Source organism: Lithobates pipiens, unplaced genomic scaffold (genome assembly GCF_037356315.1).
Source record: "Lithobates pipiens isolate NorthernLeopardFrog02 unplaced genomic scaffold, aLitPip1_a1.2 Scaffold_30, whole genome shotgun sequence".
In the NCBI taxonomy this organism is placed as follows: Eukaryota; Metazoa; Chordata; class Amphibia; order Anura; family Ranidae; genus Lithobates; species Lithobates pipiens.
In genome coordinates this window covers 300,913-322,986 of record NW_027507791.1, presented here as the reverse complement: position 1 = coordinate 322,986, position 22,074 = coordinate 300,913, and the positions used below count along the sequence as shown (strand labels likewise).

The 22,074-nt window shown below is 44.6% G+C and overlaps 1 protein-coding gene across 1 annotated transcript in view; it reads right to left on the bottom strand.

Moving 5' to 3' along the window:
* POLE2 (DNA polymerase epsilon 2, accessory subunit) overlaps positions 1-22,074 on the bottom strand; it is a 54,885-nt gene that overhangs the window by 10,125 nt on the left and 22,686 nt on the right. The window contains exons 11-17 of the mRNA XM_077463537.1: positions 15,353-15,525; positions 13,034-13,123; positions 11,553-11,607; positions 11,229-11,288; positions 9,712-9,789; positions 8,134-8,242; positions 4,751-4,927 (exon numbers count right to left, since the gene is read on the bottom strand). Of these exons, the coding sequence (XP_077319663.1) occupies positions 4,751-4,927; positions 8,134-8,242; positions 9,712-9,789; positions 11,229-11,288; positions 11,553-11,607; positions 13,034-13,123; positions 15,353-15,525 (742 nt within the window). The remainder of the gene's footprint in view (positions 1-4,750; positions 4,928-8,133; positions 8,243-9,711; positions 9,790-11,228; positions 11,289-11,552; positions 11,608-13,033; positions 13,124-15,352; positions 15,526-22,074) is intronic.

The window sequence follows — 22,074 nt, the reverse complement described above, 5'->3', positions numbered from 1 at the left end:
GATGCAGATTTCCCCTGGTTTCTGGCCGTAAGACAGAAGGGGAATCCCCAACGGTAAGGTATGTCCTGGTCCTGCAAGGCTCGAAGAAGGGGCATCAGCAACCGCCGTTTTTGAAGGGTTATCCAGGAGACATCCGGGTAGATCTGGATCGGAGCATTGTCGAACATAAGGTTGCGGATGGAGCGGGATTTACGCATGATGTCTTCCTTGAGGGGGAAAGAATGGATCCGGCAAATGACATCCCTCGGCTTGGAGGCAGGACCTTTGGGTCGGAGTGCGCGGTGGGCCCTGTCCATTTCTATGGGTTTGGCTGGGTCTTCCCCCAACATCCCGTTGAAGAGAGCTTGCAAGGAGGCCTGCAGATCCTCAGGGCCCTCGGCTTCGGGGAGGCCGCGGACGCGGATGTTGTTCCGCCGACCCCGGTTGTCGAGATCTTCCACATGGCGCTGCATATCACGTAGTAGGAGCCGGTGATCTGAGTTCTCCACCTGGGTGCGATGGACAGCCAGCTTTGTCTCCTGGATCTCCTCCTCAGCCATCTCGACCCGTTCCGCTAGGTGTTTGAGGCCGGCGTGCAGTGACTGGATTTCAGAGCGACAGGTAGCCTTCACATCTGCTACAAGTTGTTTAAAGTCTTCTTTTGTGGGGATGGCTGTCAAATAGGCATGCCAGGGGGGATAATCACCGTCGTGATGCCTCGGCGGGGAAAGGGGTGGTGACGGGCGACGAGGGGAACCTCCCTGTCGCGGCCTTGCTGCCAAAGATGGGGGCCAGGACGGTGGGGGATCCAGATGGTCCGACCAGGACGTGGCATGGGGAGATCCGGATAAGGGGTCCTGACGGACTTCTAGCGGAAGTGGGGAGTGAGGACGGACCACCTGAGCATAGGTAGGGTGACTGGCTACTCGGGGTCGGGGCAGGCTGGCATCCCTGGATCGAGGCAGTCTTTGGGCCTTGGGGGGAACGGGTGGCTGCTGCATAGGTGGGGCCCCCCCTTCAGCCAGGGGGGTGCTGCGGCTCCAGCGGGACGGGAGGGGTCCTCCGTGGCCCCCAGCAGATAGGAAGAGAAAGACCCCACTATGGCCGGGTCCGAGGCCGTCCGCAGCAAGCGGGGGAAGGCCTCAGAGCACTGAGTAGAAGAAGGGGGGGTCAGTGGGGCTGCAGCTCGCAGTCCCAGCACAGCAGAAGATGGGGTGGGAGAGGGGGAACCATCACTCACCCCTGGCTTTCCTCCAGCGTGCGGCGGCTCCTGTGGGGACCAGCGGCCATCCTGGGGGTCCGATCGGCTGCTCGCAGGCAGTGGAGGAGAGCGCCCATGCTGCGTCCCCGACGCCATCTTGAGGTCGCGGCCTACGCCGGATCGCGGCCTGTCCCCCTGCTCGGCCTGGGTGCTCCGGGATCCGCGGGGGGGGGTCAGCGGTGTAGTGCGGGCTGGTCACGTCCCGGAGTGGGGCCGTATGGTGCTCCACGAAGAGGTCCCTCGGGTGCAGCGGGGGAGGAGGCGAGGCCGGACCCCTCCGCAGCGTGGCTGGGTCGGCCGGCGCCATCTTGCGGCCCCCGCTCGGCGATCCTCCCGGCTGAATAAAGAAGGCCTTCAGAGAGGCCGAGGAGCCCGGGGGCGGTTGGGACGACCCCCGGGCGGAAGAGGACCTGGTGGCCCGTGATCTCCCCATGGACAGCGGCGGAGAACCCCCGATATACGCCGATGTAGTGCTGGGCTGGAGGAGAGCTCTCACTCACAGCGTCCTTCCAGCTCGGCTTCCGGACACGCCCCCTAGAGCTTCCACTTTTAGGTGGAGCGCTGGACCTAGGAGCTTTTTTTTTTTTTTTTTTTTTTTTTTTTTAACCTTAAAGAGGGATTTCACTGTAAAAAAATATAAAGAAAATAATATTAAAAGCCAGCAGCTACAAATACTGCAGCTGTTGACTTTTAATAAATGGACACTCACCTGTCCCGGGGTCCAGCGATGTCAGCAGCCGAGGCCGATCGATCGCTCGGCTCTCGGCTGCTGCCGCCGTCATTCTAGATGAGGGACTCAGGGAGTGAAGCGTTGCGGCTCCACTTCCCGGTTCCCTACTGCACATGCGCGAGGCGCGCAGCGCAATAGGAATGGTCCGTGCTGTCTCTGGGACCCGTGTGCGTCCCAGCAGACAGCGCGCAGGGACAGGAAGAGGCATAGACTCCTGTGGGAATCTATGCCCGGAAGTGGGTGCAAATACCTGTCTTGGACAGGTATCTGCATCCCACTCCCCCCTGAAAGGTGCCAAATGTGACACCGGAGGGGGGAGGGTCCCGATGAGCGGAAGCTCCACTTTAGGGTGGAATCCCTGCTTTAATGCAGATAATGCATTAAGATGATTAAACTTTAGAATTCGCAACCACTTTAATACAGACTAGCAGTCTTCTCAAAAAGCTTCTGGTAGTATTGAAGCTTACTGCAGTCTGTGAGCAGCTTGTAAGTAGTTTACAGTCAACACTCATTAACCACTACAATACAGGGCACTTTCACCCCCTTCCTTCCCAGCCCTATTTTCAGCGCTCTAGCGCTTTCAGTGACAATTGCGCGGTCATGCTACACTGTACCCAAATGAAATTGTTATCATTTTGTTCGCACAAATAGAGCTTTATTTTGGTGTTATTTATTCACGACTCCGTTTTTTTTTTTTTGCAATATAAGCGCAAAAATAGCGGAAATTTGGAAAAAAAACAATATTTTCTTTTTTCTATTTGAAAAGAAATCCAATAAAATCAAATTTTGTCATAAATTTAAGCCAAAATGTATTCTGCTACATGTTTTTGGTAAAAAAAATTCAGTTAAGTGTATAATAATTGGTTTGTGTGATCACGGACATATGTACACAAATGATCATGTACATATGTGTGCAGGTGATCACGTACATATGTGTGCAGATAATCATTGGGACATGTGATTTTAGTGGGACATATGTGGGGGACATGTTTTTATTATTAGGGACATGCGTTTTTATTATTTGGGGACATGTGTGTTTTGGGGACATATGTGGGGACTGTGTTTGTACTGTGTGGTGTGTTGTGTGTTTACACTACACTGATGATCAGTGAGTAAAAAGCTGTAAAAAGCAGCCCATACTCACTAATCATCAGCCGGCTGCAGCGTTCTGCTCTCCTCTCCTCAGCGGTGACTTCCGTGTGAGGAGAGGAGAGCCGATTGCCTAGCAACCGGCTGTTTGTTTACATCACATGACGGCCGTGATTGGACACGGCCGTCATGTGATCAGGAGGGCCAATCACAGAGCCCTCCTGCCGATCTGAGATGTGCCGTGTCCGGGTGACACGAGCACATCGGGATCGCACCGCTGCGCGAGCGCGCGCACGATCCCGCTACTCCTGAAGGACGTTCCTGAACGGCCTGTCAGGAGTAGACGGCTCCCACCCGGCCGTATATATGCATTGGCCGGGTGGGAAGTGGTTAAAGAGGGATTCCACCAAAAAAAAAAAAAATATTAAAAGCCAGCAGCTATAAATACTGCAGCTGCTGACTTTTAATAAATGGACACTCACCTGTCCCGGGTTCCAGCGATGCCGGCAGCCGAAGCCGATCGATCGCTCGGCCCTCGGCTGCTGTCGCCACCATTCTAGGTGAGGGAATCAGGAAGTGAAGCAAAATCGGCTTCACTTCCCGGTTCCCTACTGCGCATGCACGAGCCGCGCCGCGCAATAGGAAATCTCCGCGCTGTCACTGGGACCCGTGTGTGTCCCAGCAGACAGCGCGGCAGGTCAGGAAATGGCGTAGACTCCCACGGGAGTCTATGCCCGGAAGTGGGTGAAAATACCTGTCTTTGACAGGTATCTCCACCCCCCTCCCCCCTGAAAGGTGTCAATTGTGACACCGGAGGGGGGGGGAGGGATCCGATCAGCGGAGGTTCCACTTTAGGGTGGAATCCCGCTTTAAGATTCATTTTGAACTTTCCCAAAATGGAACTGAAAAGTGCTTTAAATGTTTCAACAAAGTTGCTTACTTGAAGTTGGCTGACAGCGAAGCAAATTCTTAGTAAAACCTTACTGTACTCCCTTTTCTTATACAAGCTAATGCCCATATGTACAAGGCCGATAAATAAATAAAAAAATCTGAAGTAACCATACAACATAGTAGGTTCTAGCACTCAATCCCCACCCATCCTGAGCCTAGTATACAATGCTAGTTTTCTTTTTGTTTTTTTTATTTTTTTTTCATTCAACCCAGCAGGCCCAAATAAAAAAAACTGGCAGCTCAGGTCGGAGTGGCTGTACTAACAATCGGATGTTAGTACCGTGACCTCCCTTGCTCTTCTATTGTGTTCTGCCATGCACGTGCCGTTTGCTTCAGTGAGTGTGCCCTTACCGGAGGCTCCAGCACGCATGTGCGGGAGTGACGTCATTGCGGATCCGGCCAATCACAGCGCAGGAGCCGCGAGACCCGGAAGTAGCTACAGAGAGAAATGCCGCCGTTGCTGTGTACGGGCACAGCAGTGGGGGCTTTGATCTCAGTTGAGTATTACTTAATGAGCTCGTATGCTCTGCATACTAGCTCATTATGCCTTTGTCTTGCAGGTTTTTTTTTTTTTTTTTTTTTTTTTACATGTGTGTTTACAACCACTACCCCCTACAAAACCTGCAACCAACACATACAGCAGGGACACAGTTTTGTCTGGCTCTGCTGTACAGCAGTCTTACACTAGATGTAGTATGTGGCAAGCAATGGTGAAGTGTTATAAAGATTTAGTCTCTTACTGGATTAATGGTGAGGCATTCTGTATTCGTGATGCTGAAGGGATCATATTTATCAGCGATGACAACTACATCAGGCAGGGGGTACAATCGCAGTGCATAGTCATACGCCCAGTACACGGGGCTGACAAACAGTGGTAGCGGCGTCAGGTGTCCCTGAGAGAGGATGGTTTTCACAAACTAGATTAAAAAAAACAAAAAACATATTTGAACTTGATTTGTATATATAGGTTATACCATTTGTAAAAATAAACAGGCTTGGAGGACAATTGCTTTGTACACCATGGAGAGTTTAAACTACTTACCTTCACCTCCAGAAGGGGCAATTTTGGCATTTTGGATTTTGTCCCTGATCCAAAACAAGTAAACTACTACTTGAAACCAGCAGGTGTAGCTCTATATCAGTGGTCTTCAAACTGTGGCCCCTTGCTTTTATCTGGCTCTTGGGGCACTATTCCTCCCGCCGACACCAACGATGGGGCACTATTCCTCCCACCGACACCAGCGATGGGGCACTATTCCTCCCACCGACACCAGCGATGGGGCACTATTCCTCCCACCGACACCAGCGATGGGGCACTATTCCTCCCACCGACACCAACGATGGGGCACTATTCCTCCCACCGACACCAACGATGGGGCACTATTCCTCCCACCGACACCAACGATGGGGCACTATTCCTCCCACCGACACCAACGATGGGGCACTATTCCTCCCACTGACACCAATGACAGGGCACAAAATAAATAAATAATAATATTAATAAAAATGCCATAAAACGATCCCCTATTTTGTAAATGCTATAACTTTTGCGCAAACCAATCAATCGCTTATTCCGTTTTTTTTTTTTTTAACGGAAAATATGTAGAAGAATACGTATAGGCTTAAACTGAGGGAAAATTTTTTTTTTTTTTTTATATATTTTTGGGGGATATTTATTATATAGTCCAAAATGCAGCGCTTATTTAAATCAAAGTTCATTAGTTGAAGAGAAAGCTGTAAACACTATGATAGTGAGAGAGATCTTCCAATAGGTGCGGAAAGGGGCACACAACACCCACGTGTATCAAATCTGCTTACCTGATATCAAGTAAAGGTGAGCATCAAATATAAATTCCCAGGAAACACATAGTTCCCACTCTCCAACAGATAATATGATTATATCCAGGAAACGGCCAATCAGGTGTCACTCTCCCACAACATGTATAAATATATCCAAGAAGCAATCAGGATATCCAATGTAAATCATGCAGAACCTCTCCTGCAGGTTCCTGTGTGGAGGCTCTCACTATCATAGTGTTTACAGCTTTCTCTTCAACGAATGAACTTTGATTTAAATAAGCGCTGCATTTTGGACTATATTTTACTGCGTTTGATGATCGAACTGTGCTGGCTGCTATTTTCATTCCTTTTATGATTTTCTATGTTATATTGTTTTAAGCACCGATACTCACCTTTATTTATATTAGGATATTTATTATAGCAATAAGTAAAACATTTTTTTTTTTCAAAACTGTTGCTTTTTTTTGTTTATAGCGCAAAAAATAAAAAACGCAGAGGTGATTAAATACTACCAAAAGAAAGCTATTTGTGGGGAAAAAAGGACGTCAACTTTGTTTGGGAGCCACGTCGCACGACCGCACAATTGTCCGTTAAAGCGACGCAGTGCCGTATCTCAAAAAGTGCTCTGGTCAGGAAGGGGGTAAATTCTTCCGGGGCTGAAGTGGTTAAAGTGTTACTAAACCCAATAATATGAAAATAGTTCATCTGCCCACCCACAGTGCATTTACATTAAATTACTGCCACTATATACCTCTTTGGCTGGTCTGTATACCACAGTCATGATAACCTGCAGAGTTTGTCCAGAGCTGTGTGTTCAAGTAGGAGGAGATTTCCACTATAGCCTGTATACACGCCCACATGTGCGATGTCAATATCATGTGACCTGACTAGCTCTGACAAACACGGAAATGTTCTCTCCAGCATAAAAAACAGAGCATGTGCAGGTTGGCTAATCTGCCTGTGTGTTAGCTATCCTTCCCCAGATAGATAGTGCAGGAGGGAGGGATCTGTGCATACAGGATAAAAACAGCCTTTTTACGCAATGCAGACGATTAACCCCTTAAGTTGCACAGTGAGTATAACAAGCGTGCTATTCTGCCTATACAGACTGATTTTACTGTTGTGGATTTAGTAACTTTATTTTGCAGGAATTTTTTCTTACTTCCCATTTGACTATGGGAAAGGCAGCGAAGGGAAATGTCCGCAATAGGACACAGATGGCAGGGGTTATAACCCTCCCTTGCTCTATCCAAAAAAAAAAAAAAAAAAAAAAAGTTTTGCCGCCAGTTCTACATTAAAGTGGTTGTAAACCCTTACAAACCACTTTGACCTACAGGTAAGCCTGTAGGTCCAAGAAATATCTCCTAAACCTATACGGTTTAGGAGATATTTGCCTGAAGACAGGCACCGCTGGCTACAGCGCATGCGCCGTAGACAGCGGCGCGCAGGCGCACTGAGCGCGGCATTTCCAACAATGGAGCTGCCGCGCGTGTCGGCTCCCGTGCGCATGCGCAGGAGTGACGTCATCGCGGCTTCCCCGAATGACAGCGGCGGAGCTGCGAGACCCCACGAGAAGATGGATGCGCTGGACTACAGGGGACAGCGGTGACTTCGTTGGCTCCTGTGTCAGGTAAGTGACACATAATGGACTACTATGCGATGCATAGTAGTCCATTATGCTTTGCCTTTGCAGGGAATGAAAGAGGAAGTAAACTCATCAGGGTTTACTTCCTCTTTAAGGCCTTGCTCACAAGGGGGCGAACTACAATGTACGCCTGTATGAGGGCCATATTTAGCCGCATGGGGTTGCACAGGTGTTCCATGCATTCCCATTGATGTCAATTGGGATGCAGTGGACACTAAAACACAGCAGCTGCTCCCAATCCGGGGCTGTGCACTTGCACAGATGTCAAATTCGAAGCAACCGCTGCGTCTTCCAATTCACATAAATTGGACTGCCTGCATGGGAATGCATGGGACAGCTGTGCATCTGCATGCGGGTGAACATGGCCCTCGCTCGGGCATATGTTGTAGTATGCTATGTGTGAATAAGGCCTAAATCTCTTACATAGTGCTGTGTATGGCTACACCAAAACCTTTACATGCACATTAACTGTATATCATGTACGAAGACATTCACAAGACTTGAAAAGGTTAGCTTTCACAAGTATGACAAATACAAAAAAAAAAAAAAAAAACACATTAAGATTTAAAGTCTTAGAAATTTTACCAATAACCCTGCCCATGATTTTAACTAGACATAAACCATATTTACACCAAATCCACATCTTACAATAAAACACTTTTTTTGTCTGTTACTTACATGACTGGGAATGTCCAAACTGCTGCTGGGGAAGCGTACACAATTTCTGCACATTTTGTTCACCAGATCCTCACGGAATACAACTATTTCCTGTGTGCAATACTGAATCCTGCAACAGACAGCAATGAGAATAACAGTGTTCCAACTAACTACATCCTTTGTCAAAAGTTTATTGCCATATTCAATGATCGCCATACCCTGCATGCCATATTTCCAAACCTATGCTTATAAGTACATCAGTGAGCCCAGTATACAAGTGGGTGTTCTATTTTCTGCCAAGAAACAAGCAGGGTATGCATTTACAGCAGTAAAACCTTACCTAGCTGCCAGCACACCATACACCACAACCAGAGATCAAAAATGGCAAGACCAGGGTACTTGCTTAAACAAAATTTGTTCACAAAACGAGAGCTGCCGCTGCCGACTTTTATAAAATGCTAACGGTCTGGTTTTCCGTTGCTTCAGCAGTTGAATTTTCTAATCTGGAACAAGCATGCAGCAACCATGAACTCCTGATCTGCATATCTGTTCCAGATCTATGTCTCTCAGAACCAAATGGCACTGGATCAGCTTGAGAACCAGGCAACTAGCAATCTTAAGGGCAGGGGTCAGTAATGGGGTGTTCTATACTTCAGTACAGTTTAACACAGAGAACAAGAGGCGCAAGACAGACAGTGTCTAAACTTTCCTTTTTCCTTTATTTTCACCTGGTAAACCTGCAAGTAACACTGCGCTCTATGGTGACAACAGTCACTCATTGTATCAATAGAGAAGCAGGACTGTCACCTGTCCCCCATGAACATCTTTGAGATGACTTAAAATACCTGGCTTGCGCAGTCATCGTTCTAAGTACAGTACCTGACCTCACAAATGCCTTTTTGGGTAGGATGGAATCAATTTCCTACATACAAGACAACAAAATATTGTTGAAAGCCTTCCAAGGAGAGTAGAGGAGATCATAGCTTCAAAGTGCTGGGCAGCTTCATAATAATGACCATGGTTTTGTAACAGATGTCAAACAAGAGGATGAAGTGGAGAGGATGGCCAGAGTTTTCAAACATATAACCGTACGTGTGGGTGTATATACACATGGACCTGGTAAGCATGATAAACGGTCTCCTGTTTTTTTTTTTCCCCAATTTTGTATAGCTCCAAGCTTAGTTGGTTTTATTTTATTTTTATAGTGGACTTTTGTCTCTATTTTACGGTTCTTTACATATTACTTATTTAAATCTTTTTTAGAATGTTATGCCCATCTACTCGATATATATTCATTCTTATATTCAAGCCAAGGACTGATTTTTTTTTTTTTTTTTTTTTTTTTTTTTTTTTTTAAGAAACTATTGGGAATTGAATAGCTTTTGAAACAAATATACATATATATTATTACTAATTGGGGGTTGATATTAGTAGCCCAGTTGTAAGATCATATAGTCCTTACAGAAAACACTGCCATATTGAATGCATCACTAAATGGAACATTTTTAAAAGACGCTTTTCTTCAAAATCTGCAGGGAATCAAATATTTAAATTTTCACCCCTGTAATTCCAGAACCTCCCCTCAAACATACAACTTACCTGCATGGATTTGTGGTAAATATGGAGAATGGGACTCGTTGCCTAAATTCCTCTGTGATATGCTCTGCTATGGGCGGCCTGTAAGAAATACTTTCATTAACCAGGACACCAGTAACTTACAACAAAAAACAGAGGTATTTATTTGCTTATAAAAGGTTTAGGCTGGGTTCACACTATTGCAAATTGGATGTGGATTTCCCAGCATCAAATTCACATGTCAGGAGATTGTGAATGGCTCTCTATGGAGCCGGTGTCCTATCATATATGGTCCCCCATCGGATAGTGTCCACTGTGTACTGCGCATGCACAGTACACAGCACACAGATTCCGAAAATAGCTGAGGATGAACGGCGCCTGCGCCGTGAGTCCAGGTTCTATTCCCACCATCCGAGTGGACATAGAGTTGGACTATAAAAGAGCCGAGCACAGCAAAGCTCGCCCGCGAGGGGACCTCTAATTTTCCCAACCCCATGTCCGCTTGGATGGTGGCACTACCACCTCCACTCACGGCGCAGGCGCCGTTCATCTTCTGAGATTTTCAGAAGCTTCTTCTGCCCCGTACAGCACATGCGCAGTACGGGGCGGACACTATATGATGGCAGGACACTATCTGCCAGAACACCGGTTCACACATCTCTGCAGCGGCTCCAGTGCGAATTGCACAGGATCCCTGTGCGTCTTATGGTCCATTTTAAGTCCGAATTCAGCCAAACATTCGGGCTGAAATTGGACCTGAAGCAGTGAATGGAGACACACCAGACTCCTGCTGTGAGCCGCTGCATTCTCCAGTGTGAACCCAGCCTTACGCAAGCAAACTTCTTGGCATACTTCACTTTGCTTGCCACATGTGTCTCCAGATGTGATGTATCAACATTTGTGAACTTCTAAGCCTGATGAACTTGTACAAGGCCATCTTCTCAGTGGTTCCAAAATGTATTTTGTTTATAGGGAGTCCTTTTCCATGGCCTTCAAGATATTTTCAGGCTCTGAGAAAAGACAGCTGGCAAGAGTCCTATGCCCTAGAGCAGGGGTAGGCAACCTCAGCACTCCAGCTGTGGTGAAACTACTAATCCCATCATGCCTCTAGGAGTCATACCCGTGATTGTCAGGGTCTTGAAATGTCTCATGGGACTTGTAGTTTCACCACAGCTAGAGGGCCGAGGTTGCCTACCCTTGCCCTAAAGCTACTGTAGGTATTATTATCACCATCATCTGTAACTGAAAGCTGTGTCCCAGTAAAAAGCACCTAAAATGCAATTTAAGGGATGCCACTGGCTAACAATCAATTGCTAAAGCTTCACAAAAAAAAAATGGAGCTTTCTTTATAATAGACGTATACAGAAGTGGACAAAGCTATGTTTAAAATTTTGCCTGGGGAGGATAAACAATGTCAGACAGCTAAAACCACAAAAATTCTAAAACAAAGGTTTAGAATACAAGTCTGCATTACACATTTTCCAAAGACAACAGAATGTATACAATCAACAAAACAATATGCCACAGAGAAATAACTGTACCTTGGCAATATAAAACCAGGGCCAGGGTCCTCCGGACCGGGTACAAACACAAATCGGCTGCTGTTAAAAGATCAAACATCACAAAAAACATCAGAAAAATATTAACAAACGAATAGACCCCCTCCCCCGCTCCCCTACATGCAACTCCAATAGCAGATTGTGCCATATAAATACTAACAGTCATAAAATGTCTCATGTCATTTTCCTATAATAAACTGACTCTCCCTTTATTTCTTCTAGTGCTAGTTGAAAAAAATTAGTCCCAAAGTTTGATGGCCATTTCCTAATGTCCCCTACAATGAATAATTGTGAAAAAAAAAATACCTTTTGTGAATGTTGGGGTACTCACAGATCACATCTGCTAGACTCTTGAATGAATCTAAAAGAGAAAAAAAAAACATTTCTCAGACAATTATTTTTTTTCCCTGCAAAATAATCACAGTTCATGAAGACAAAGAAACCATCGGGTATCAGAGACAGCTATAAAAAGGTAAAGCCCTTTTTTGGGCAGATTTAACTTTCTTAAGCTAACCATAGATGGATGGAAATTTGTACGGTTTAGAAGGGACCGGGCAAATTTCATTCCATCGATGGCCAGGCTGGTTGTACAGAATTTGCCCTTGATCGACCTCTGTACAACCAGCCTGCTGGAAAATTTTCACTCAATCACTGCCGCCAGCTTCAGTCAGCCGTACTGATTCAGAACTGGTACTGGTATTCAGAACCTTAAATCTGTGGATGGGTGAACTGATCCATTTACTTTTGTTCTACCCGCTGATTGAATGAAAGAAAATGAATCATGTATGGCATTGCCTTAGTAGCACGTCCCTATTTACAGTATTCCTATATAGATGTATATATAACAGAAATTTGATGAGCTACAAGAGACTGGTATAGTTCATCCTCCAGAGGTTTTGGCACAGGTTGGTTAGTAGAGAAGGAAAAACTCCCAGTAAGGCAAGCCATAGATAAAAATGATTCCCTTTCCACCATGGGTGGAAGGAAAGAAAATTGCTCGATTCCCCCAGCACTATTGGGGGGGCGCACTTGCTGGCCAGCAGAATACAGTTATTGCTAGCAGCTATAGCCGCTGACAGTAATCGCATGCAGGAAAGGACGACATGCTGGTTGTGCCAGTCGATCAATGGATCGACTTGGGTACAATCAACCTGTCCAAACATAGGCAACCTGCATGTTCTGTCTTCTTGCTAGGAGGTGAAGGCTGTTGGTTTTTGTAATGCGGGGGGTAAGCTTCCATACAGTTTTCATGAACTAACAACAAAGCAGGACATTGGAATTGCTAATTAGGAGTTTTTCATCCAGGCCTCAGGATTAGGATGGGGGTCAAAAGGTAATACAAAATGAATGAACATTTTACAAGGCTGCACAGTTGACTTGAATTTATACTGGAATCCCTTGACTGCAAGACTATTTTTTGAAAAAGGTGAACCCAGCCTTAATTTTCCTAATTGATCACTTTTCTCCCAAGATTAGACTGTGGCTGCCAAAAATGTGTATAAACATGGACGCTCAGATAAGCGATTTATGCACTGAATAAATGTAAAGCAGCTCATTCTACAAAAAATAAATACTACAGATTAGTCTATTATTATTCATCTGTACTATCAATACACATTTTACATTGTATAAATCAGTATTTACCACCACATCCATTATCAGACATCAACTACACAAACAGGAAAGTCTGGATATAAGGGGAGGACATTGCTGATGAGTGCCCACAGAATAGGGCAGATCAAATCATTCCAAGAAAAAAAAAAAACAAGTGTTATAAATCTGTATACCTTTCAGAGATTTCAACTGATTTTTCCCATACGGTGCAGAAGAAAAGTTTCCACAGAAGATGAAGCAGGTAGGAGGAGCCGTGGAGTAACCTGAAAAGATCACAGGGGATGTTCAGTTCCATGTCAACCAATAATACATTAACAGGAAAATCCAATAAAAAGGCTTGAGAGGAACCTTGTTAAAACATGAAGGGTAGGCATATATGGCCAACCCTGGCCCCAATTTAAAGAACTGACATTACACTCAGCCCTGTATAGCTAACCTCAGGGGCAACAGCAGGCACTTCCAAGTGTCAAATCATCCTTGCAAACACGAACCTTTTTAGCTTGTTTGAATATCTTTGTGCTACAGGGCCGATTAGTTGTTACTTCTTTCGACAAGTACAGAACTTCACCTCATCTTGCTGGTTCAGCCATTAAGTCAGTAACTTAAAATGCATGGGGTTCCAGCAGTTTCAATGTAAAGCCTGCACAAACTTAGGCTTTAGAGCGTCCCAGTGTTAATATCTTAAAAGCGGTTGTATACCCACTGAAGTTATTTTTTCCTGACCTGCAAAGGAAAAGGCATAATGAGCTAGTATGCACCGCATACTAGCTCATTATGAAATACTTACCTTAGAACGAGGCCCTGACATCTGGCCCGATCCACACCGTGTCGCTGGTCCGGCCGCCACTCACAGCGCATGCGCGCGGGAGATTTCTTTCCAGCAGGGTCCGGCGTCTGCCGGACTTTCAGCCGAGAATCTCCTGTGCGCATGCGCCACTGCAGTCAGTGGCGCATTGTGAGGGGAATTTCTCCTAAACCATACAGGTTTAGGAGATATTTTTTTACCTACAGGTAAGCCTTATTATAGGCTTTCCTGTAGGTAAAAGGTAAATAGGTAAAAGTCATAAAAATTACTATACAACCTCTTTAATCTTGTATGGGTTGTGGCTTAAAGTGATATTAAAGAGCAAAGAAGAAAAAACTGCGCTTATGGAATGAAAACAATAATGGTCGGAAGCTGCAATTCAGATGTACATCAAAAATACACAAATTAACAGAAAAGAAAGAAGAGAACTGCGCTAACCTCAAATTCAAAGTGAATGGGATATGTGTGTGTGCTAAACCCACGATATAAACCTTAGTGTCTTAATATCTCAAAGAATAGTGCATACAATTATATATATTATAATATATATTATATAATATTATAATTATATATATTAAAAAAAAAAAAATTGTCAACTCTATATACTGTCCATATGGACAGTATATAGAGTTGACAATTTTTTTTTTTTTTTTTGGGGGGGAATTTATTTCATGCACTTTCAGTTTTGGGGCATGTTTTTAAAATATTTTTTTATTTTTTATCCTTAGGGGTATATACATATAGATTTATACAACCTGTGTTGTTTTTGGGTGGTTCACACTATTGACACGCGATTGTGTCTTATTTTGTACTAATTTAAAATTTTTGTGTATATAATTGTATGCACTATTCTTTGAGATATTAAGACACTAAAGGTTTATATCGTGGGTTTAGCACACACACATATCCCATTCACTTTGGGAATTTGAGGTTAGCGCAGTTCTCTTTTTTCTTTAAAGTGATATTAAACCTTTGGGGTTTTAAAAAATAAATAAATAAACCAAACTGTGAAAAATTTTTTTTTACAAGAGTACTGGGAGGGGCACTGGCAGTCAAAGTGTGTCTGGTAACTGACCAGTCATTGAAGGCTTTACTGTGATGTTAGAACAAACAAATCTACAATAAAAAATAAAAAAAACGAATAAAGGTTAGAGACAATGTGATGTCAAACTGTTTTTCCCCCCCTAGAATAAGTTGTATCAATGGCAGTTCCTTGTAACTGTGCAAGAGCTGCCCTACCAGTGGGTCGCTGGTTCGAATCCCAACCACAACACTACCTGTCTGGGAGTTTGCATGTTCTCCCTGTGGGTTTGCTCCGGGTACTCCAGTTTCCTCCCACACTCCCAAGACGTGCTGGGGGGTTAATTGGCTTCTGTCCAAAATTGGCCCTAATATATGAACGTGAATTGAGGACCTTGGATTGTGGGCTCCTTGAGGGTTGTGACTGATGCGAGTGTGTGATGTATATGTGGAGTGCTGTGTAAATTGACGGCGCTATATGGGTACCTTAAATAAATATAATAAATGAGCACCTTGTACATGAGCAACTGTTGTACAATGTACAGGGATAGGGAGAATTGTAGACACGCACCCACATTCACTCACTATATTGGGCTGGTGTCTTTATTCAACCTAACTATGTACTCAGCTCTCATGTAAATGGTGAGCAGTAAAGTCTTGCAAATACCTGAAAACATGACATGAAGTTTCTCCATGACTTCCACCTGGTCCAGCCAAAGGTCAGACACAAACACAAACATGGCGTCCTCGTTTTCCTCTTCCAACTGCTTTAGTTTTGCCGAGGCTTTTACAGATGTGGAGGAGGGCCCTCCAAAAAAGTTTATATTACCATAATAAGCCCTGCAAAATGATTTACATGTTAATACAGTCTCTTTCCTTGTGCTTAGAATGACTAATTACACTCAAAATGGAAAATGAACTTGGCTTCAGCTATAAAGCAGTTTACCCTGCCTTGCTTAACCACCTCAATACAGGGTACTTATACCCCCTTCCTGTCCAGACCAATTTTCAGCTTTCAGCGCTCTCATAGTTTGAATGACAATTACTCAGCCATGCAACACTGTACCCATATGAAACTTGTGTCCTTTTAGCACATAAAGCCGTGATGAGAGGTAATTTTATTAAAAGAGCGGCACAATGTAATAGGGTGAGGTTAGAAAAAATTCACTCCCTCACCAAAGACCTTCATAATCTATATAAAGACCATAAACACACACACAACCCTGATATCTTTAAACAAATTACAACTAAACGTAACGAATTAGATGCTCTACTAACATTTAAAGCAGAGAAAGCTCTTCGTTGGTCAAAAGCCAAATTCCTACTCTCCAGTAACTCCTACTCTACAATGTTTGCCCGTAAACTTAATCAATCTATAAAACCTACCCATATATACAAGCTTAAAAATAACACAAATCAGTTGGTCACACATCCTCAGGAGATACTCTCAATATTTAAAAACATTTTACTCTGACCTCCTTTCGTCACCTAATCTCCCACTCCCTCCCTCCTCACTTTCCTGGTTGAATAATATCCCTTTCCCACAATTAAATCAAAACCAAAAGGAAACTCTAAATTCACCCTGCTCGGAAGAAGAATTAGTTCAAATTATTAAGTCCCTTAAAAAAAACTCAGCTCCAGGCCCTGACAGTTTTACGTCGCTATATTACAAACAATATCAACAACTTCTAAATTTCCCACCTTATGAAAGTATTCAATAAGATCCTAAAAGGTGAACAATTCCCAGAGGAAATGCTATTGGCCAATATGTCACTCATCCCAAAACCTAATAAAGATCACACACTACCACAAAACTACAGACCAATCTCTGTTATAAACAACAATCTGAAGATTTTCAGCAGACTCCTTGCCAATAGACTTTCCTCAATAATTCCCACACTTATTTCCCCTTTATCCCGGGAAGACAAATTACTGATAATATCAGACTAGTCACAAACATTATACAGGATGCAAACCTATGCTCTAGACCCCTTTTAATGCTGAGCCTGGATATTAACCACTTTCAGACCGGACCATTTTGCTGGTAAATGACCAGAGGTCTTTTTACACTTTGGCACTGCGCTGCTTTAACTGGTAATTGCGCGGTCATGCAATGTTGTACCCAAACAAAATTTGCGTCCTTTTCTTCCCACAAATAGAGCTTTCTTTTGATGGTATTTGATTGCCTCTGCGATTTTTATTTTTTGCGATATAAACGTAAAAAGACCGCAAATTTTGAAAAAAAATGATATTTTCTATTTTTGTTATTAGAAAAATCCAATAAACTCAATTTTAGTCATACATTTAGGCCAAAATGTATTCAGCCACATGTCTTTGGTAAAAAAAAAGTCAATAACTGTATATTTATTGGTTTGCGCAAAAGTTGTCACATCTACAAACTAAGGTACGTTTTCTGGAATTTACGCAGCTTTTAGTTTACGACTGCCTATCTCATTTCTTGAGGTGCTAAAATGGCAGGGCAGTACAAAACCCCCCCAAATGACCCCATTTTGGAAAGTAGACCCCCTAAGGAAATTGATAAGAGGCATGTTGAGCCCATTGAATATTTTATTTTTTTGCCTCAAGCGATTGAATAATGACAAAAAAAAAATATTTTTTTTTTTTTACACAAAGTTGTCACTAAATGATATATTGCTCACACATGCTATGGGCATATGTGAAATGACACCCCAAAATAAATTCTGCTGCTTCTCCTGAGTATGGGGATACCACATATGTGGGACTTTTTGGGAGCCTAGCCGCGTACGGGGCCCCGAAAACCAAGCACCGCCTTCAGGCTTTCTAAGGGCGTAAATTTTTGAGTTCACTTCTCACTACCTATTACAGTTTTGAAGGCCATAAAATGCCAAGATGGCACAAAACCCCCACAAATGACCCCATTTTAGAAAGTAGACACCCCAAGCTATTTGCTGAGAGGCATGTTGAGTCCATGGAATATTTTATATTTTGCCACAAGTTGCGGGAAAATTACAAACTTTTTTTTTTTTTTTTTTTTTTCACAAAGTTGTCACTAAATGATATATTGCTCACGCATGCCATGGGCATATGTGAAATGACACCCCAAAATAAATTCTGCTTCTTCTCCTGAGTACGGGGATACCACATATGTGGGACTTTTTGGGAGCCTAGCCGCGTACGGGTCCCCGAAAACCAAGCACCGCCTTCAGGCTTTCTAAGGGCGTTACAGTTTTGAAGGCCATAAAATGCCAAGATGGCACAAACCCCCCCCAAATGACCCCATTTTGGAAAGTAGACACCCCTAAATTTAGGGGTACACTAGTGAGACTAGGTAATAAATGGCGGGTGCCCTGAAACTATAAAAAAATAACTAACCAACCAGCGTCACCTGTAACAGTTATATGGTGATCACTGGTGAAAGGGTTAACTAGGGGGCAATCAGGGGGCTTTATGCGGTAGTATATGGGGGTCCCTGGCGCTATAAAAAGCTGCAGCGAACCTAAATACCTACCTGCCTAACTAGCGTCACCTGTGACACTAATACAGCGATCAGAAAAACGATCGCTTATTAGGCTGGGTTCACACTGGAGCGATGCGGGAACGCCACGAATGCGCGGCGGGTTCCCGCATCGCATGCCTCCCGGCGGCAGTTCACACTGCCCTATGCGAACTGCTGGGAGTGTCAGTGAAATGTTACTGACACCCCCAGATCAGTTCGCATATCGCAGTGCGATCTGCAAACTCGGATCGCATGGTGTGAACACCCATGCGATCCGATTCTGCTGCGGGCCAAAAAAAGGGTCCCGTGCGAATTTGCGGCGGGTGCGGCGAATGGCTGAACTCGAATCGCACAGAGATCGGATGCGATTTGCACTGCAGTGCGGTGCGAATCACATCCGTTCTCATAAACCGCTGCAATGTGAACCCAGCCTTAGTGACACTGGCGACGGGGGTGATCACTGGGTTAAACCTTTATTGGGGGGGTTAGGGGGGTACCTTAGAACTAAAGGGGGCTAACCCTAACTGCCCTAACAGTTATTAGTCACAAATGACACCCGCCGGGTGATCAGGGGGTTAAACCTTTATTAGGTAATAAATGGCGGGTGCCCTGAAACTATAAAAAAAATAACTAACCAACCAGCGTCACCTGTAACAGTTATATGGTGATCACTGGTGAAAGGGTTAACTAGGGGGCAATCAGGGGGTTTTATGCGGTAGTATATGGGGGTCCCTGGCGCTATAAAAAGCTGCGGCGAACCTAAATACCTACCTGCCTAACTAGCGTCACCTGTGACACTAATACGGCGATCAGAAAAATGATCGCTTATTAGGCTGGGTTCACACTGGAGCGATGCGGAAACGCCGCGAATCCGCGGCGGGTTCCCGCATCGCATGCCTCCCGGCGGCAGTTCACACTGCCCTATGCGAACTGCTGGGAGTGTCAGTGAAATGTTACTGACACCCCCAGATCAGTTCGCATATCGCAGTGCGATCTGCAAACTCGGATCGCATGGTGTGAACACCCATGCGATCCGATTCTGCTGCGGGCCAAAAAAAGGGTCCCGTGCGAATTTGCGGCGGGTGCGGCGAATGGCTGAACTCGAATCGCACAGAGATCGGATGTGATTTGCACTGCAGTGCGAATCACATTCGTTCTCATAAACCGCTGCAATGTGAACCCAGCCTTAGTGACACTGGCGACGGGGGGTGATCACGGGGTTAAACCTTTATTGGGGGGGTTAGGGGGGTACATTAGAACTAAAGGGGGCTAACTCTAACTGCCCTAACAGTTATTACAGTCACAAATGACACCAATGCAAAAAAAAAAAAAATGACATTGGTGTCACTGTGACTGGGGGGCAGGGGTAATTGGGGGGGTGATCGGGGGGTAAAGGGGGGGTGTGAGTGTGCCTGGCATGTTCTACTGTGTGTGTAGAGTGTTGGTGCAACTCACCGATCCGCTCTCCTCCGTGTCGGAACGGAAAATACCGACACGGAGGAGAGAATACATCACTTCCTCTCCTGTGTTTACATTACAGGAGAGGAAGTGATGTCACGGGGGATTTCTATTCGTCGGGAGCGATCGCGAGGGGGTGGCCATGAATGAATGGCCGCCCCCTCGTCCCGGATCGCTCCCGGACGAAAACCGACCGCCGCAGGCACCGGGCGGGGGCCCGATCGGGCCCCCGACCCGCGGGAGGCAAGGGACGTACATGTAAGCCCTTATGCCTGCCCGTGCCATTCTGCCGACGTACATCGGCGTGCGGCGGTCGGCAACTGGTTAATAAGGCATTTGACAATGTCTCCTGGAAATTTTTTAGATCTAATCCTTCTGAGATATGGCTTGGATGGAGCATTTGTGCACGCTTTTCATGCACTTTACCATAACCCCTCCACTAGAATAAGAATTCCAGGTTGCAACTCAGATTTTTTCAAAATTAGTAGAGGAACACGTCAGGGATGCCCCCTTTCCCCACTATTATTCACACTAGCGATTGAACCATTAGCTACAGCTATCCTTCTTCATGACGGCATTAAGGGTTACTCCACAACACAAAATACATATAAACTAAGCATGTACGCAGGCGACATGTTGATCTTCCCCTCTCAACCTCATGAAGCATTACCCAACCTTTTACAAACGCTTAATATTTTCTCACCTCTATCAGGCTTAACAGTAAACGTTTCTAAATCGTTAGGTATGCCAATAAATATCCCAACCTCGAACCCCTACGTACCTCGTTCAACTTTTCCTATTCTTTAGATTCTCTCCCCTACCTAGGTATTCACCTTACTCCTACTTTTCTGGATTTAGGGACTAAAAATTACATTCCATTGATACATAAGCTGAGAGCAACATTAAAAATGTGGAAATTATATAAAATTTCATTCTTGAGCAGGATAACAGCAATTAAAATGACGCTACTCCAAAATTCTATATTTATTTAGGGCTCTCCCTGTCAGACTTAATAAAGCATTGATTAGGAAATTCCAATCCGATATTAATAAATTCATTTGGTCAGACTCTCACCCGCGCCTATCAAAATTAATTCTATATAGATCCCAAAAACAGGGAGGACTGGGCCTCCCTGATTTCTGGTTATATTACCTGTCAGCCAGATTAACCCAAATTGCACAATGGCACATTCCGAATCCAAAAGTTCCATGGGTTGTATTCGAAAAGAATTCCATTTTACCATTCACCATTTCAAGTTTACTTTGGGGAAACAAAAATTCCCAACCTAGATATTGACTCTTTGAATCAAATTGTTTCTCTGTCGTACCAATTGTGGAAATTATATAAACAAAAATGTAATCTTATCTCCAAAACCCCTCCACACGCCTCCTTTATGGGAGACCCAAAACTCCACCACTACATTCAAGACCCTGCAGATCTTACTTGGTGGATTAATAATAACCTTACGTCTCTTTTTTGTTTCATTGAAGGCTCAAATTTCATTTCTTTCTCTTCCCTCAAGGCAAAACACCAAGTCCCAGAAACAGAATACAATAAATATCTCAAGATTAAACAATTTTTGATTAAACATTATCAAACCACGAATACTCAAGTTCCATCCTTCTATGAAAACCTCTGCCTTAAATCCCCTAGAAAACGTGGCTTTGTCTCGGAAGTATACTTTAACCTATAACAACACTACAGGTATAAACAAACTCCCATACATGATTAAATGGGAACAAGAATCAAATTTCTCGTACACTACAGTTAATTGGGATGTCTGTATAAACAATTTACATAAATGTACTAAATCTATTGCCATTAAAGAGGAAGTAAAGCCTGATGAGTTTACTTCCTCTTTCATTCCCTGCAAAGGCAAAGCATAATGGACTACTATGCATCGCATAGTAGTCCATTATGTGTCACTTACCTGACACAGGAGCCAGCGATGTCACCGCTGTCCCCTGTAGTCCGCCGCATCCATCTTGTTGGTGGGGTCTCACAGCTCCGCCGCTGTCATTCGGCAAAGCCGCGATGACGTCACTCCCGCGCATGCGCACGGGAGCCGACACGCACGTCAGCTCCGTCGCAGAGAATGCCGCGCTCAGTGCGCCTGCGCGCCGCTGTCTACGGCGCATGCGCCGTAGACAGCGGTGCCCGTTTTCGGGCAAATATCTCCTAAACCATATAGGTTTAGGAGATATTGCTTGGACCTACAGGTAAGCCTTAATCTAGGCTTACCTGTAGGTCAAAGTGGTTTGTAAGGGTTTACAACCACTTTAAAGAAACAGCCTTAAAATGATTTACTAGATGGTACTACACCCCAATTAAACTCCACACCATCTTCCCTACCTCCTCCCCTACATGCTTTAGAGAATGCCACTCCATAGGATCGTTTTCACATATCTTCTGGGCCTGTGATAAGATCACCCGTATATGGAAGCAATTAGAAA